Raw genomic sequence first — 19457 nt, 5'->3', positions numbered from 1 at the left:
ACGAAATCTTTGCAGACAGTGACTAAGTGTTCAAAAGCCACCACGCCCTTAATGTAGACAACTGCAACTGCATACACACACACACACACACACACACACACACACATCAAGAAGTGAACATTGCACTGTTGGAGACCCCAAGAGACTTGATGGAGTTTCTCTGAGTCCACAACATAAACCTCATGACTGTTTTATGGCCCTGTCTCTGTGTTCCCTGAGATCTACATTCATTAGGTGGATTGGAGGAGATTGTCCAGGCTGGATCTCCAAGACTGGTCACACCAGAGCTGAATAGAGACACAGATTTCGAATCCCATATTGACACAGAAGTCAGCTCACTGACTGAACTGAGTGAAACAGACCCTTTCCCAAAGAGCACTGACAATAGGTTTTAAATTTGTCTTTGTGTGCCTGCCACTGTTTCAATGAATGTCTATTGTCCCCCCTCATGATGATGTATTAGGACCAACTTCTTCTCTGTTTCCTCTCTAGATCTGTCAGCTCCTCCTCCCTCCCTCCCATCTCATCTTGGCTCCCATGGGACAGATCTGTACTGCGTTACTTATTTCTTGTCCAGTCGTACCTTGTATAAACACTGTGGTTCCTAGTCTGCTGTGTTCCCAGCAGTCTCAACCCCACCTTCTTTTCCTTTAGGGAGATACTTTTTTCCTGACCCATTTCCTAGCATGGGATAAAAACTCAATCAATCCTTACTGAATTCTAGAGAAAGAAAACACGCATTAGCAGACCTTGGAGGGACCTACTGAATACCTATCTCAAGCACCAATTGAACCTAGTTGTGTTAGTACATATTTAAGCAAGATTAAAAACAAAACAAAGCAACACAAAAAAAATCTCCAGCTGTCAGTCTGGGATCCATGATCTCCCCCTTGTTCAGGTCAGCTGTTTATGTGGGTTTCCCCAGCCTGGTCTTTACCCCTTTGCTCAACACTCCTCCCTCTCTACAACTTGATTCAGCATAGCACTGAACCAGACACCCTGAATGTGGGTGTCAGTTAGGAGGCCTGGGCAGTATATGTGGCCTTTGGTAGTAGAACAGTATTTATCCCTAGTATATGAATGGACTTTGGGAGCCCATCCCCCATAGAAGAATACTCTCTCAGCTTAGACACATAGGGGAGGGCCTAGGCCCTGCCCCAAATGATGTGACAGACATTGATGATCCCCCATGGAAGGTTTCACCTTCCCTGGGGAGCAGAAAGGAGATGGGAAGGGGGTAGGTGGGGAATATGGAAGGATGGGAGGGAAAGGGAACTGGGGTTTATATATAAAATAAGATTGTTTCTAAAACTCCATTGTAGTTCTTTGAAACATTAAAATAATATTTTAAACACTGGCAGATGAATTCAAACATGTTATTCTAGATTTGAAAAAAGCATAAGGGGTCATTGCCTATATTTTATGACAGTAGCTTTGCCTTCAGGGGAACATGGGGATGGATGAATAGAGGGATCGATAGTGGCAAGAGAGTTTCAGGGAATTTTTATTTAGCACAGGAAACTGTATCCTCCTTCTCCTCCACTCTCTTGTCAGTCTTGTCATCAAATTCTTGGCTGAATCAAACTCTTATGAACCCAGATGCTTACAAAATGACTGGACCAGGACTAATGCTTAAGGAGCAGTATGGATTCCTCTTGGTTGTTACAGGAAAGAAGACAGAGAGTCTCTTCATCTCAAACTTGCAGTCAATTCATCCATCGATCATATTTTTATTGTTTTGATTACCAAGTAGTCAAACCTTCTCTTGATCATTCAGTTACTAACCTGTCACTGGTATAGTCACAGAACATTTCTTCAAAGGTATAATAAAATGCTATAGATTATAAATCTGTGATGTGGCAAATGAGAGGAGATTAAAGTCACCCTCAGCATAAGAGTACTTATGTCTCCCACAATTTTGGCCAATAATCTTTGTAAGGATCTGTGCCTAGGACCTTTTTTAAGTGAACTGACAAGATAGGCTTACTACTTTTGTAGATTATAAAGGTAAACATGACATATAATTAGGAGTACAGGTTAGAATTAATCAGTTGAATGAAACATCAGTGCTATTCCTCAGTTCAAGGAATAATGAAGTACCTTTTAACAAAGGAGAAATACCCTGTATCAAGGAGGCAAATAACTGAAGACAGCCTAGTGGGTATAATAGTCATTGAATTTCAGAGCTACACAGCACTGGTGTGTTGTAATCCAACTCTTTCATTTGTTGGGGGAAGGAATACAGATTCTGAGATCTAGAGATGCTAAAAGACAGGGCTCATTCAAGGGCCTGAGGGTTAAATCTGAATCCAAACACCTGGTCCAGGAGATCTCAGAAGCCAAAGCCAGCTATTCTTGACCACTAAATAGACAGTGATAAAAAGGGATATTATACTGATCAAGGAGACGAAGTCAAAATCCATTGGTGACATCCAAGGCTGAGATGAGGATTTTACCTAGTGAAAAGTGAACAAACATGTTAAGTTCCCATTTCCTCCCCAAATAACAAACTCCTACTACAAACTCACAAAGCAAAATTTAATAAACCTCTGAAACCTAGATGATACATGTATTGCTCAGTAGGTTTTGAGAGGTGAGAGTAATATGCTAAGACACCTAAACTGAAAGATATATTTGAATAGTTTAAAGCTTATTTATTTTTATAAATCATAATAGGCTTCTTAGTTTCTGTTGTTGTTTTTTTGTATTTCCCTTACAACATAAAGGAAATGAGTAAAATTCCCAAATGTATGGGGCCAGCTAAGCATTATTGTAATGTTTAACTCTTCTTTTATTCTATGACAAAAGCAAGATATTTTATTTGAATATGTGATGAAATTTTAGTTAGAAATAAAAATTCTCAAACTTTAGGTTTCTTAGTATTATTTCTGTAACCTAGTTAAGTGAGAAACTTCAAGATAATAGGGGTGAGTGTGTGTGAGAGAGTGTGTGTGTGTGTGTGTGTGTGTAAGATTGATGTGTATATGTGAGTGGCATGGCACGTGCCTAGAGATCAGAGGATAATTTTGTAGATTTTATTCTTTCCTTCATCAGTTTGAGAGTTCCATATATCAAACTCAGTTTAGCAGGCATACACTACAAACACCTTTACCCAAAGCCTTCTCTCCAGGCCACATATAATTTTAATTGAGAAAAACAATAGAAATAAAGAAAGGCCTTATGAGATTGAAATAGATTATCATGCTTCATACTCTCTTTACTAATACTTTTATACTTTTTATTTCTTAGTTATAGATAAGTGTATGAGTAAAGATTATACATATATAATATTTGGGATTTTAGGAAAAATATTTGTATTATCTAAAATCAACTCCATATCTTCATATTTTACATAATTTCCATTATTATATGGACAGTAAGTTTTATAATTATTCCAGTTTAGCACTGAAGGAGGGTTTTTTAGTCAAATTGTTTATTTAAAGAACTATCACATAGATATTCTTGGTCTTTCTACAGAATCTCTGGATTTGACAGAATCCCAGGTTTAGATCTTGTTTCCAGTCTGACTGTGATCATGGGTTAACTTTTGTCTGTACTCAGATGTGTCATTCTAAGATGAGAATGACAGCAGTGTCCCACCTCACTCACCATTTGCTGTTAAGGTCAAACTTGAACAATGAGGTGAAGGTTTTAGACTGGTGCATGCGTCCTATTAATTCTGACTTCAGGAATCACATAGGATACATTTTAAGAAAAGCTTGTCTATTTATTTGCAAGTTGTTGTGGAGACTTCTATGCCATTCCCCTTAGTTCCTGATGACTCAAAGCATGTGTCCCACTCCCTTCAGCCTCCAGGGTCCCAGCCATCATTTGAAGGAATGGTCATTGTTGTGTTCCCTTGAGAAATAAATGTATCTCAAAACTTACTAAGCCAAGAAATCCCCAAAGGTACAGGTATCCTGTGGGAAAGATAGTCCCTGCGTGTGGGGGACTGAGAGGGATACTTTTTCCTGTGTCCTTCTGAATGGTGGCAGTTGGGTCTTCTTGCAAGAGCTTGACCTCAATGTCATGTGATCTGACTCCTTTCCCTTTCTAAGTTGACTTATCTTTCATAACCTCGTTATCTCACAATGCCATAGGACACACTCACATATAGTACATAATTGCAAGAGATGTGTACTTACAACCACTCCCCAATGTCTACAATCACCACAGGTATGTTTCGTATGCTTGCAGGATCTGTGGAAATGCAGTCTCGATAAACTAAGATGCAAAATTCCATTGTTGGCATTGCCTTCTGGAAACAATATCATCTCCAATTTCTGCCTCTACTTCCCAGTTCTCTACCCTACCCATTTTCTTCATCTTGACGCCCACCTTACACCTCTTGAGGCATTTTCAAGGGGGTTTGCCAATTTTACTGCTTATTTGCAACATTTTTTTCTTCTCTAGAAGCCAAAAAACCATCTCAGCCCATCCTGAGGCTATTTTCTCACCTCATAAGGTCAGATACATGGCTGTTCCATCCCAGAGTCTCTGAATCACCAAATCCCATCTTATCCCAGATACAGTGCTTCACCTGTCTGAACTTGATCTTATTTTCTGGAGTAAAATGTACCACCTAGCTATTATTTTACAGGGTTAGTAAACTGTGGCCTTGGGAAAGTGTTGAATCAGACCTAGTGGTTCTCCTTATTCCTAGGATCAGGCTCATCTCCCAATGCATTCAGCAGCCAGACACCATATTTATTTCTCTCCTGAGACTCTTCTTTCCATACTCTGCCTTCTCTGAGAAGATGCCCACTTGGCCCATCTTACTGAGAAATAGAGGTGGATTCAGTGGCATTCTCTCCAGCAAGGCTCACCCTTCCCCTTCACTCAGGGGAATGGGTCAGTTGTTACCGTGCATGACAGCCTTGCCCACCCGAAGGTGGGCTCAGCTCTCTGCACTCTTAGAGATGTCAGGCGGTTCCCTCCCATCTTGATCTTCACTTTCTCTTTTGACTTCCAACAAACATCTCTCCTCACAAGTTGTCTATATCTAACTCTACCATTAAAATGTGCAGTCCAGTAAGCAACATCTTTTTCAAGTCCACATCCCATCTAGATTCTATCCATTTTTAACTGTGTCCTGCCAGGCAAGACTGCTGAACTTATGTTTCCGCCTTCTTCTGCCCATCTTCATGCTGCTGCAGTCTATGCTTCTCCATGCCCCCTATACTACCATATCTGCTTTTCTCTCCTTACCTGGACTGATTTCTGATTGGGTCATCTCATCCTCCCCTCTCTCTCAGCTGACCCTTCCTACTCTGGCCATGCTCCCCTGCCCTTTCTGTATCCCTGTGTTCCTCAAACTTCAGCTCATCTTGCCCAAATCATTTCCCTTGCAGACACGTGTCTCAGAGACTACATATATATCTCTAGCTCCAACCTCTATCTCGAGCTGCAGGCTCTTAATTCCGTTGCTTGTTGGCTGAATTCCTTAGGATTCCCCAGAAATTCTGACAAAAATATAAGTTCAAGAGGAATCCATGATCTTTCTCTCCTTCTATCCCTTCTGATGTCCCAGCCTTCAGAAATTAACAGCAACCTCTGTGAGTCCAGCTGAGGGGCTCTCCCGGTATCCCCAGCTGCAAGTCCTTCCCACTGCTATCATGTTGATCACTGTCACCTGACTCATCTCCTTTCATTGTGGTAATTCTCCACCGGGGCTAAGAAATCCTGAATCACTTGCCTAGGTAACTGTACTGTCTTTATCACCCTCTCCTACATGACTGCCCTCTACATCTATGGATATAAAAAAATTTCAGTATTGGGATGGTCAACCATACTCTGAAAAGTGTATCTTAAGGTCTTTTGAACTGTAGTCCAGAGACCAGCATGGTCTATATATCAAGTTCCAGTCCAGCCAGGGGCTACATAGTGAATCCCAATCTTTAAAAAAAAGAAAGGAAAGAAAAGAAAAGAAGGAAGAAATGAAGAAAGGGAAGAAGAGAGGGAGGAAGGGAGGGAGGGAGGAAAAAAAGGGCTCTAAACATATGAATAGTTCCAATAGTTTGCTCCCTTTCTGAGCACTTGCAAGTTTCTGTTCTTCAAAATTTAACTCAAGACAGTGTCTTCCACATGGGTTCTGCTGACCCTAAATTGATTCCCTTCCTCTCACCAGTTCGCACAAATTTGTCTCCCGGCACTTTCCAGGTCATATTTAATCTTTTTTCTATGAATGTCTCCCTACGATCAGCAGACAAAACAGTAGGCATGCTACATCCCTGTTTAGCAAATGCAAAGGGACTAACTAGTAATGTTTTATTATTTATTTTATGTGCATTGGTGTTTTTGTTTCCATTCATGTCTGTTAGGGTGCTGGATACTCTGGAACTGGAGTTACAGACAGTTGTAGGCTGCCATGTGGGTGCTGGGAATTGAACCTGGGTCCTCTGGAGTGAGTAGCCAGTGCTGTTAACCACTGAGCATCCAGATAGTGAAATTTTCAGGCTGTGCAAACCCTGTGGTCCCTGTTCCAACTTCTCATTGCTAGCACACATATAAACAGATGTGACTTTGTCTCCATACAATGTTTAAGCATTAGATGTTTCAGTTTGATAAAATTTTCATGTATCATAAATTAGGATTCTTTTGGGGGTATTTACCCATTTAAAATGCAAAAAAAATCCAATCATTTTTAAAGTAAAAAACAATCAGTGTGTTGTATCTGGCCCTAGGCCCTGTGTGCTGATCCACTTTCTGTCTCTTTCTCTGCCCTATACTTCAGGGGTAGCACCATGTAAATACATGATGCAAGCAACATATATCTCAACAGGCTACTGACACCCTTTTGGCTAGACAGTGAGAGTGTCTTTATTTCCCATTGAGGAGATGGCAGTTGATAATAATAGCCCACTTGGTGTGCTATTTGTTTAATTTTGTTAATATTTCTTCAAAAGAACTAGGCCTTTACAAGGTCATTTAAGATGAAGGCTTCCTTGGGATTTTTTATTTTTACCCCTCATGGGAGACCTATGGGGTTAATTAGTTAATGAGAGACCATCCCAACTTAGCCCAGAAAGGCATGTATCAAAGATGATTTCCTTTCTGTTTTAATTCCTGTGGTTCTAAATGCAACAGTCTCACTAATAGCCAACCAAGATAATAATCTTTTTTTAAAAAACTAGTAAATATCACTATGAATAAGGCACAGAAAACCCTATAATTTATATCTCCAGAGAAAGGGATAATGACCTATTTCTCAAATCATATGAAGTATAAAAGCCTCTTTTTCTTTAACCATTTCAAGGAGTCAAGGACCACTCTGCCTCTGCCCCCAGCATGCTTCCAAAGTGCAGTAACATTCTACAGCATTCGAGGCTGGGGCCAATGTGCAGGGACGACTTGGATTGTGTTTAAGTCTGACTTATTGTATCAGACAATTTCTGAATGAAACAGTGGCATTTCCCAAGACCTGGAGCATGTTAGCCTATTCTGAAGTCAAGGAACAGTTATATGCCCATATAAATAAATTCTACTACATCTGAGGTATGATTTCTAGTGAGCTAGCAGAGTGTGCTTTCTGTATAATTGTGGTCAAACACGGCAAAGACTCTGGCAGTGCAGGGAACCATACAGCCTATCTTCCCCCTTGAGATGAACTTGAGGGAGAAAACCCCAGGGAGGTTCAGGCCAAGGACAGAAGAAATGTTCTGTCCTTTGTGTAGAAGCAGATGGATGAAGGTCTCCTAAGTAGCCAAATTGTAGTACTGAAGGATGTGGGTCTCTGATCAAATTACAGCTCAAGAAAACTGAAAGAATCTCCTGGAGTAGAAAGTTACAGTGATGCAGACATTCAAGAAAGGCAATCCAAGCTAATCAACTTTTGGGGCTATTATGCCAAGCAGTGTTTAAGCTGGGCTTCCTTTATCACTGCCTTTTGATTCCTGCAGATGTCAATACATCCGTGCTTCCTACCCAACTCAGCAGAACACAAAAGCAGCAATTTCTCCTATAACCCTCCTTTAACTAAAACCAGAGTGCCAAACACGACTCAGGAAGCCTTCTGCACCCTACTCCATGGCTGAATGTTAACCATTGACTTCAAAGTTCAGTTTCTGAATAACTGCAATGACTTAGTTCCAAACTGGGTATGATAGTGGTGTCTGGGTAAAAGGATAGGGTGTGATGATGGGGTTGCATCTGGATTCTGAATAGTTTTTATAGAAAAACATCTACATATTCATTACATCTTTTGATGAAAATTGCTAATGATTTTGAATGGGAAAAACCTGTCCAGTTCAGGTCACCCCAGGATATGTGTGTCAGGGGAGAGGGGGTAGGAGAATGGCTGGAACCTATGGTGTCTACTTTCCACAAAGAAAGCTAGCCCATGCCAGATGATGCTAGACTCTTTTGGTCCCCCCCTCACTTTAGGCAGGTCTAGGACGGAGCCCCCTCCATTCACATATCCCAACCCCATAAATGTACAATAGCATCCCCTGCAGGACGTTAACAGTAGGAAAAATACACTGAGATTCTCTTGGTAATTTTACATTATTCATTTGGTCCATCTGATGAATTTTATATGTATTCAGAGATGTCTCTAGACAATGACCCTGGATATGCTTCAAACACACATATCTTACTCATGATGAATAACCACCAACATGGAGGTCCTAATTTTATGACCTGTCTCAACTTGTAGTGATAATTCATTTTTAACACTTCTGTCTTCTCTCTAGACCTATTTTTCACACAAGACACTTTAAAACATTGTCAGCTTTTGAATCTTTCCAAAATGTACAAGAAAATAAGAATTCAGCCTTTTCTTGCTTTTTGCTTGAGATGTATTAGAATTTTATGTTTCCATACCAGATCTGTTTTCTTAAGTTTTCTCAAGCCAATTGCTTCATTTTTAGAGAAAGCAATGCAATGGAGATGACCCATAGCCCCATTTTAGATGGAAACTTTTCATCATTATGTGGGCATCACTGATAAGGGAATATATTTATGGTAATATTGAAATTTTTTCTTACTAAAATTATTCATCTTTACTCACATAATACCAAGAATGAGAAAAATGTACTTTTAAAGTTTCCTATCAACATAATATTAAATCACATGATTACTTAGTGTTCTGCCTCCCTCCTTCCCTCCCTGTGTGTGTGTGTGTGTGTGTGTGTGTGGTGTGTGTGCTCATTATGTATATGAGCAGTTACTTGTGTGCTATCACAACTGTGTAAAGTAAGAGGAGAATTTTCAGGAGACAGTCCTAGTCTTTCCATGTTTTTTAAAGATTTGTTTTTGTTTTATGTGTATGAAAGTTTGGCCTGTATGTGTATATATGTAGTACACCCACTCAAGCAGAGGTCACATGAGCACCTCAGATTGGAACTTAAGTTGAAAATGGTGGTGAGATGCTATGTGGGTGCCAGGAACCAAACTTAGGTTCTCTGTAAGAGCAGGAAGCATTTGTAACCACGGAGCCATCTCCCCAGCCCCTATTCACATTGGTGAGTCAGGGTGTCTATTGATTGGTTTTGCCACTGGGTATGGTGGGCTAGCTAGCTCATGAGCTACACAGTGATTTTCCTGTCTCCATTCCCATTTCTCACAGGAGTGCTGGCTTCACTAGTACCTGCTGTCATAGTGCAGTATCTGACATTTTACTTGGGGTCAGAGTATTCCACCCAGGTTATCAGGCTTATGTCACAAGCACATTCACTCACCGAACCATCTCTCTAGCTGTATATTTAGCTTTTTTATGTGGAAAAAATTCACAAAGTGAAACAAAATTACCTGCACAATGAATGCTAATCTAAAATTAAAAGCCACATAAAAGTGTTACCTTGGCAGTGGTAAAGGCAGAGGCAGGCAGATCTCTGTGAGGTCAAAACCAGCCTGGTCTACAAGAGCTAGTTCCAGGACAGCCTCCCAAACCACAGAGAAACCCTGTCTCAAAACAAAACAAAAGTGACATTGAATGGTTTAAGTTGCCATCAGTAGATGGAAGGTGAAGTAAATCATGATATAACTTACAAAGAAAGGTCTTGAGATCACATTGTTGTGTGGAAAGGACTGTTTGATGTACATGTTTGCAGAGCATAAAGATGAAATTCCTCTGAATCTGTGTGTTTCTAAGGACAGAATGATCTGCAGATACATTATAATGTTGAGAATGGACATTTCCACAAAGGGAGTACCACGTCAGGAAGAGGGATGTGAGTCAGATGGCCTTTTGATAACTGCAGATTTCATAACTACAAATAAAATGTATGTCTCTGTGCATATTATGTGCATAGTTAGAAACATTTTAAAAGAACAATGTCAATCCATCTTTTAAAAGAAGGCTACAATAATCAGTGCCTTCCATAATATCCCAGGAAAGATCAAAACCTATCTTTCACAGACATGCATTTGCCACCAACTTGCAGTGTTTAATACAATTTTTTAAATTGGGTTTTCTAATTCTGTGACATTACATAAGTAAAGATATAATTTTGACAAGAAGATATTTCAGGATTACCTGCCTTGGTCAGCACAAATAAGTTCCCTCATCAGGAATGTCTATGTAATGACAAAGGTTTTCCTTTTAAAATGAAGCTGTGATATAACATGGCTTTAGTCTGTTGCTTTTACAGTGTTCTCCTCACTCCTCCTGAAACTGGAATGTCTTGGGAAATACCTTCATTTTAGATGCAAGCTAATAAACTGACTCTATGTCCTTTCATCTCCTATAATGGCTAAGTTAGTCATTAATAAATGCATTCCTCTCACAGCACAGTCTCTGTATTGCACAGTCTGTGTGTGTATGACCTCGCATCCCTCAATTTGCAATGTGAAACATCCAGTCCTCTAGCCAATGCCCTGCCCCACTCCCCAGTCTGGCTTTTCCTCCCTGGGGTTTCTAGTCTTCCCTGGTCCGCTGCACAAATATTCCTTGGGAAAAGCCAGGAAAAGTCTATGTTGGTTTTCAATTCTTCCTAAATTACTATATCTGGCTATGTATCTCAGAGAATCAGGTTGTCCCGTGAACAATGATAATCTGAGTGGCATCCACTTAATGGTTGGTTGGTTGATTATTAAGGTTTGACAAATGACATTGTTTTGATTCTGAAGACCTCTACAGCCATATGAGGCCATGGCCTGCCTGGAGGCAGTAAAACAACTGACCTCAGCCGTGTTCCTAGTATCTAGCAATGTGTTTGACCCAGTACATGCCCAGTGACTAAACTGAGCAGACTCAACTCAAATCTGTAAATCTCCTTTCTACTTGGCTCCATGCCTTCTAGTCAGTAGTTTTTAAGTGTAATCTGTGTAACTTTTGTTAACATGTACCTTCAATTCGAAGACATTTAAATTCATTTGTAATGTTGGCTGGGGCTAATACTGGCCATAATCCAGCTGGCTAATGCATCCTTTACTATGTTACTTTCTCAGTTTCCTAAGGTAAAAAAAAACATTTCACATTTCTAAAATATACTAATTAATGAGGTTGCCAAATGAAATCATGCTAAATCTGAATCATTAAAGTTCTTCTAACCCTGCAAATAGATCAGTGAATGATGAGAGTGGGGTCTGATGAGCCAAAAGACAACAGAACGTGTTTTCAATATTTATAACAGATAAAAATTCACTTTCTAAAATGTCTTTTCTAAGAAATTTGACTTTTATAAAATGAGAGAATATTCAAATTTTAAAAGAGGAGCCCAAATATAGCACATTTCCCCCCAAAGATCACTGGTTCACATGCTTGTACTCTGGGAAGCAGGTCTAATAGTCTTAATTAAAATGCTGACAGTAATATGTAATAACTTAGCAATGAATGCATACTGAAAACCCATAGAAATGATTTCCTATTTAGGACGCTTCTGGTCCTTCTTAAAGAGGTAAGGAAGACTGCTAACTCTTCCCCCACAGGTTCACTTCTGAGCCTAATAGATTCATAGTGTTTGTGTGTTGTATGTGTGTTGTATTTATCTTTCTTAAATTTATTTTGGTTGGTTCAAAAATACAAAACTGGAAGCTATTGATGTACCTATAATGTTCATATTAAGAAGTTCATAGATCTTTCTTCTCCTGAATTTATCCTTTATTAATGACGAAAAGTTTTAAAGATCATTCCTTCAGGCAAAGGAAGCGCCTCCCTTGTGATATCAAAAGCACACTACATTTTATAACAGACACTGGAGGAGTAAACACATTCTCTAAGATGCCTGGGGGAAATGGTGTGAAAAAATGGTTTCATGACTCCACTTTATCTGGAGCAATACCCTAGAGATTGAATTTGAAGAGAGACTTGGAAGTTTCCAAGTGCTTGCACATGTATTAGCACATTTATTGTAGAGTACTCATATGTGTGATCAGCCTAATTAACCAGGAAACTGGTACTTAGATTACTGTCTTCACAACATTTAGCTCTTTCATTTCTCTTTTGGACCTGAAATTTCATCATTTTCTTTCTTGTTAGTCTTGTATTGGTGACAAGAGAAGGAAGAAAGTAAGGAAAGCCAGGATGCCTACATTTTAAATGTGCAGAAACTTCCTTTTATGCAGAAACTGAGGATATGGAAATTTCTCGATAAATTTAGACTTTCATAAGTACAGACAGCAATTCAAGGGACCCAGAGTAACTTTGGTGTTTCTGACGGGTGTGTCCATATCCAATATGCCATTGCATACTAATAACGGGGTTCCTTCATAATCACAGCTGCCTTTGTTTAGACTTGCTTGGTGGAAATTATTGTTCCATTTTGTGGACAGAAAGGCAAAGAGGGTAGAGAGATTAAGCAGACCTACTCGGGCAGAGGATGGGATCAGAAACCCAGGCATTTGATCACACACGGAGCATTTTCCCAAGGACTGTTGGCTCTCCAGCTTCAGTATTCACCACTGCTGCAGAAAATTTGAACAAGACAGATGCCAGCTCCACCTCCCAAGTTTCTTGTTCAGTAGGTCTTGGATGATCAGCATTTTTAATCAGGTGATGGGATGCCACTAATGCCAGTGCTCTGGGGACCACATTTGGAGCAAACTGTTGCTTTAAATCATGGCTACCTTTCCATTTGGTTCTTTTTACAACCCAGGAGCCTGCAAACCAACTCAAAGGAGGCAAAATCTCCTGAGTGCCCTTCTCCAGGCATTGTCACCACATCCCCATCCACTGTCACCATCACAGTGCCTGTGAGGACACCTCGAACACACCACACAAGGTTACCTGAGTCAGCTTCTGTTGATTTGTCAAGTAAACCATAAGTATAACCTTGCCTGTGAAGTCTAATTTAGCTACATTTAGGAAAAGCAGGAAACATTCCCTCTTCTCAGACACTGAATTTATTAAGTACAATGAGAAAAAAGCCAACAAGGAAAATGGTCCCATGCCCTCCACTTTCTGAGGTGCCATTTGTGCTCCCAAAGGAACCTGAGCCTCAACTATGTACAGGTTTCTTATGGCACAGTCATCTCTGCAAACCCACAATATTGCTGTTGGCATTGGCCATGCTTCCTCAGCTTTGGAAAAGGCACTGGCTTGTTCTTGCTCCTTAGAAACAAATGGCAATGCTAACATTGCTACCCCCATGTAAATTCCTCAACCACTCAATCTTCCTTTGGTTACAAAATATGCCACATTAAATGAACACTAACCTGGTTTATTTCTTTTCAAACTACCCTAGAAGCAACCTCCTCTTCCTGCCCCAATAATTAACCAGAAGTCAAGATAATTTATACAGCAACATTCTGTGTATAGTAGACATGACTGGTAGGAGTGCAGGTGCTGAAAGAGATGCATTACTAACAGTTTGTGAATAGTTAACGCAGTGGTCTTACCTATGCACACTAGATCCATAAAACCATACATTCCATAGCAGATTTGAAAAAGGATGTCCTTCCTCTGCCACACTGCATAGGGGCTGAAGGCTGACCAGAGGAGCCAAGTCACACTCGCTATTAAGAACAGGGATCCTAGGATTACAGCAATCATCTGCACTTTCTCAACCAGTGTTATAGAAATGCTCTGCCACTAAAAGAAAAACAGAGGCATGTAAGGAAAAGGTGCTGTGCAGAGTTAAAGAGGAAAGAAAAAAATCACATTTTTAGTGTTTCTCTTCATAATGCCAGACCCCTTTCAATCAGATAATCTCCCGAATGAATTTCTCCATTATGTCCAGGTTATAAAAAAACAGACAAGCAGATAACGATTGCCTTTGACTACATTATTTTCATTAATTCACCATTATACAGTTTAATGTAGCTTTAGTCCAGATAATAATACTGGATGTGAATGGCTCAGGAATATTTGGTTACCTGGAAATCATATACCCACATGAAATTATACTTTCTGACAACACAAAATGAGAATCCCTCTATCTCAAACATATTTGGTTTTTAAGAAAGGGAAAATTCTCTTGTGTTCTTGTAGAGAATGTAAAAAAATAGCAAACAAACTAGATGCGATCAGTGAAAATAGTTATTAAAAGTAACACATTAAAATAACCATACAGTTGTTCTTATCTGTTAATGGAATATCTCACATTCTTAGACATCATTGGCTCTTATTATCAGTGGGTAAACCATGGAACATTTTACCGAGATTTAGAATTTGTATACCAATGACAGATCTTAGAAACAAATGAAACCATAATATCACACAGTATTGAATGAAGAGAGACTTAAATATTCTAAGTATCAGTATTTGACAGGAATTAGAGGTGCTCAAAATGTCCTTCAGTGGCCCTACTAGGTTGAGAATATCAATTAATCATATTCTCACTTTTATATGCTTGAGAAACACACAAGACAAGAACTGAGCGTTGACCCTTAAGAAATGAAACACCTACTCAGAATGTAGAGGAAAGGCCTGGCTGCTGCCATGTTAGGCTCATAGAAGAACTTTCCTCAATGGAGTTCAATCTAATATGTCCATTCAATAATTCTGAGTTTTCTTAAAATCTATACTTACCTTACTTAAATCTGAATGCACAAGCTCTTCAATGGTAAATCTATCCTCACTTGTAATTTCCCTCTACATTCTCTCCTTCCCTTCCTTTCCTATCTCACCAACAGATCATGAAATATCCAACGCGTAATATTTTAACTCTGAAGTTGGTCTCCTGTATTCACAGGTATATTATTGAATTTTATATTGTTGTGGGTTAAATATAAACGTACATTTAAAATAGTGCTCTAAAATCATGTACTAAAAAAGGCAGAACCAACAGTCAACAATTATTTAGTGTGATGAACACATCTTAATTGTAATGTGGGGTTTTCTTTTTATAAATTTAACAAATATGAAAATAATAATAAACTGTTGTGTATTGTTTCAATTTTACAACAGGGTTGTAGTAAGTGTAGTTTTGCTTTTTCCCTTAGTTTTCTGATGTAATTAGAAACACATTAACCCCACCTGCTAGGTACTTAATGGCAAAGCATCTTAAGCTTGTTGTCACCTAACAAATGTGAAGTGGTACTGTTCTTGTTTACTGTGGGCTTATATTAAAATGTGCCTTAAATACAGCAACACAGTAAGCAACACAGAAAGCTGGCATACATCCTAAATGGAATGGATGATGCCACGTCTACATGCATGATCTTATCCTGAATCAATCACTTCAGGTAAATAAAAGAAAACAAAACAATGAAAATACTTGTGGATCCTGCTTCTCAGACAGGGTCACAATCATAGCACTGAGTTCACAGTTCTCTTGCTGTGCAGACTCTTGACCACTGAGGAATACACCACCACTGCTGGCTCTAAAAGAACTCATACTTTTAAGTTCACAGAGTGGCGGCGGTGTGGTGGTGGTGGTGATGGTGATGTGGTGTGTGTGTGTGTGTGTGTGTGTGTGTGTGTGTGTACTTGATTTTCATCTGGAGGTTCATATGCTAAGCACATAGGACTGAATCACAGGACTTCTGGATAACCAAAAATGAGTGAGTAGGGTCAGTAAGTATGTTCTATTCACTAGTATATATTTTTCGTTTTCCAATCGTCTGTTTAATAGAAGAGTGGAGTTTAAATTGAACAATTCAGTCTTGGTAAGTCATTATACTCGGCTTCAGTTAGACTTTGTCTGTAGGCCAAACTTCTAACCTAAGAAATATGCCCCTCCTTAGCAGAGAAGCCAAGCGAGTAAAGGGACACATCAAGGAGGAGCAAGAAGTATTAATGCTTCACCTTTGTGTGATTAAGGCCACATTTATGGTGGCTTACTGAGTGAAAACTTGTAGTCTGAATGTATGTGTTGAAGGTCATGTGAGCAGGCTACAAGGAAGTAACAACTTGATTATGCCACACCAGGAGAGTCAACATGTACATTATCACAGAAATTTACTGTTTCTGGGATAGTTTATCCAAGTTAGTTTTAAAGAAGGATAAACTGTATATACTTTATAACAGATCCTTTGTCATTTTCTGGTATTGCTCTGTGAATAATCAACTTTCTCCATTCACAACACAAACTATCCAGTAAGTTTATGTTCCCCATGTGTTGATGAACCCCAATGTGACATTGCTTTACTGAGTGGCTAGGTAGGACAAACACTGTCAAAGCCAAAATTATGGAATGTGAACATGGGCACAGGGACTTCCCTTGATATAGTGACATCATCTTGGTAATTTCTTTGCCCTCTCTTTGCAGCTCCCTCATATTTCCAGAGGTAAGTACAAGAGAAAGAAAAGTTGCCTCATTTCTTCCATAGGAAAATAACTTTGTCTTCCATCTTAGGCAATTAAGCCAGCATCATTGCCCTTAGTAGTAGGAGACTATTCATAGGGTCAGCTTGGCTACAGCTAGACAGAACAATAAAAGTAGATGAGACCATCTCAGTGCCTGTCTTTCCACCTCATGGTATCCAAGGACTAGACTTCAGTTTGTAAGACACTTTAAACCTGAGCTAAAGTTTTCAATTATGAAACATATTTTTGCCCTCTGGACATACAGATATAGTAGTGGATGCCTGAAATCCCAGTGCTCAGAGAAGGAGGGAAATGGCCATTAGATTAAGCCAACCTGGCATGCTTAGTGACTTCTGGAATAACTAGGGTTCCATAATGAGACCTTGTCTCAAAGGGGTTTTCTCATATAATCCCTTTTTCCCTCCCTTCTCTCTCTCTCTGCCTCCTTCCTCTCCTTCTCTTCCTCCCCCCAAACCTGTATGTGTGTGTGTATTTCACTCACTTCATGCCATGAATGAGTAGAATGATTATACCACAGTACCTAAATTGGCTTTCCATACTGGTTATTTCACTTTAATCCATAATATTCGTGTCTGTAAAACAAACTAATATTCCTTTAAAATCTGGGACCAAGAAGGTCTTCTTTTGGATGTTTACCCTCATTGAATGTCCTGGAGATATTTTAACAATAATAACTTCCTTTCATATAGGACCAATATATAGTAGTCATCTTTCTAAGTTATATCTATCAACTCATTGAATTACCATAACAATGTTGTGAGAGAGTTGCACTCATCATTTTAAAGCTAAGTAAATGCAATCTGAAATGACATGATGGTTAATATTGATTACTAACCTGGCAGGACTTAAAATACTTAAGAAATAAACCTCTGGGCCCGACTATGAAGGGTTATATTGATTAGGTTAGTCTTCGGCCATGTCTGGAGGGATTACGTTGATTAGGTTATCTGTGGTGGGAGAGCTCACCCTAAAGCTGGGAAGCCCCACTCTCTGGTCTTGGGTCTTTGACTGCATAGAAAGGAAAAAAGAGGCTGAGCACAAGCATTTGTCATTGTCTACTTCTTAACTACAGATGCAATGTGACCAGCTGCCTCAGTGTCTGCTATGATGAGGTGTACAGGGTGTGTGGAAGTAAAACTTTTCTCCTTCCATTGCTTGAGTTGGGTATTCTATCACAACAGCAGGAAAACAGTAAGGTATGATATTGTACCAGCAGGGGGCCATTACTGTGATGAACCTCACTGACTGCAAGGATTTTTGGCCTCTACAACTGTTCTGTGAGTGAAACTTGAAAGAGCTTGGCAGTTTGTGCTTCAACACCCTTTGCATGCTAGAACCGGAGCATAACTGGCCATTCTGACAGGGACTTGGAAGACAAGAAGACTAAAAGAAATGTACATAGCAGAGGTCCCACTTCATGAGGTTTCAGGAGGGGAAATAAGGACTCTACAGGAACTGGACTAGGAGGAAATTTAATGATATTTTGGCCAAGAATTGGGCTTCATTCTGCCAATGTCCTGAGAAGATGAGCTAAGTTGGATTTAAAGACAACAGACTAATCTGTTTGCTAGAAGACATTTCCAAAACATTAGAACATTCGGTTTTGGGAATAGCTGGCTAGTTTTTATGGCTCTTACTCAGTTCTGTAGTAAAAAAAAGCAAATCATTGTACAGATAGATATTAAAAGTGAGATTATTGAGGGCAAGAATAACTTGAAGAAGTTAAAGTGTGCAGTCTAGGTAGACGTTGAAAAGAGGGCCGTAGTCGTTAAAGAAACACACCCTGATCTGCACAGGGAGAGTAGTATATGTGCCTCAAGAGCTCAAGAGGGTCCCTGACCCATGGAAGAAACTGCCTGGGTCACTGTTTCCCCATGACCAGATAGAGAAGCTTACACAATAGGACCAGGCTACATCTCAAACTGATGGCACCACCAAGGGGGTACACTCTTCTCAGATGTGAGATATGAGAGATTGAGGGGATAACAGAAAGCAGGTAAGGCAATGTGTGATAGGTCAGAGCTCATGCAATGAGCCATGAGAGACCATTATGCAAAGCTTTAAAAGACAGAGACCCCAGGAAGATGAAGATGCCAGAACAAGAGGTGTCTGCTAAGGAAAGTTGCATTCATGGAAAGGAGTAAAGTCAAAAGAGAGGTTCTGTGCGCTGCAGGTACTAGAGCTGTCTAAGAGTGGGGCCACCTAATCTTTGGTGCCCAGGTGATTCTATCACAGGCCCAAGATGCTAGACACGACGCTACAGGGTATAGAGTCTTACCTGGTGGGTTTCAATCTTACTTTTGTCTCATTGACACTTGATTTGCCTTCATTTTACCTTTTTGGAAATGGGAGTGTTTATTTTATGCTGTTGTATGTAGGAAATATGTAATGATTTATTTTGGATTTAATAATTAAACGATTGCTCCAGAGGTCTACAAGGATAATACCAACTGGCAACCTAAACAATAATGGAGAGACTACACTAATAGCCCCTCCTTGATGGTAAGGTTGATGACTACCTTATATGCCATCCTCGAATCTTCCTCCAGTGACTGATGGAAGCAGAGACAGATACCCACAGCTAAACACTGAACTGAACTCCTGGAACCTAGTGACAGAGATGAAGGAGTGATGTGCAAAGGGGTCAAGACCATGATGATGAAACCCACAAAGACAACTGACCGGATAAGGGGGAGCACTTGAATCCCAGACTGATGGCTGAGAGGCCAACAGGAGACTGATCCAGACTCCATGAATGTAGTGCCAAGGAGGAGGACACAGAAATCACTGGGGCCTTGGGTAGCAGATC

At 39.8% G+C, this 19457-nt stretch overlaps 1 protein-coding gene across 2 annotated transcripts in view; it reads right to left on the bottom strand.

Annotated features, from left to right (window-relative positions):
* Marchf11 (membrane associated ring-CH-type finger 11) overlaps positions 1-19457 on the bottom strand; it is a 103202-nt gene that overhangs the window by 7688 nt on the left and 76057 nt on the right. Inside the window, exon 3 of one of the 2 annotated variants that reach the window (XM_005081304.4) lies at positions 13777-13969. The exons of the other annotated variant lie outside the window; for it this stretch is intronic. Coding sequence (XP_005081361.1) covers positions 13777-13969 — 193 coding nt within the window. The remainder of the gene's footprint in view (positions 1-13776; positions 13970-19457) is intronic. 2 annotated transcript variants of the gene reach the window in all.

The sequence above is a fragment of the Mesocricetus auratus genome, unplaced genomic scaffold (genome assembly GCF_017639785.1).
Source record: "Mesocricetus auratus isolate SY011 unplaced genomic scaffold, BCM_Maur_2.0 Super-Scaffold_100015, whole genome shotgun sequence".
Taxonomy (NCBI): domain Eukaryota; kingdom Metazoa; phylum Chordata; class Mammalia; order Rodentia; family Cricetidae; genus Mesocricetus; species Mesocricetus auratus.
Note: the sequence above shows the minus strand (reverse complement) of the source record. Positions and strands in the feature narration are given on the sequence as shown.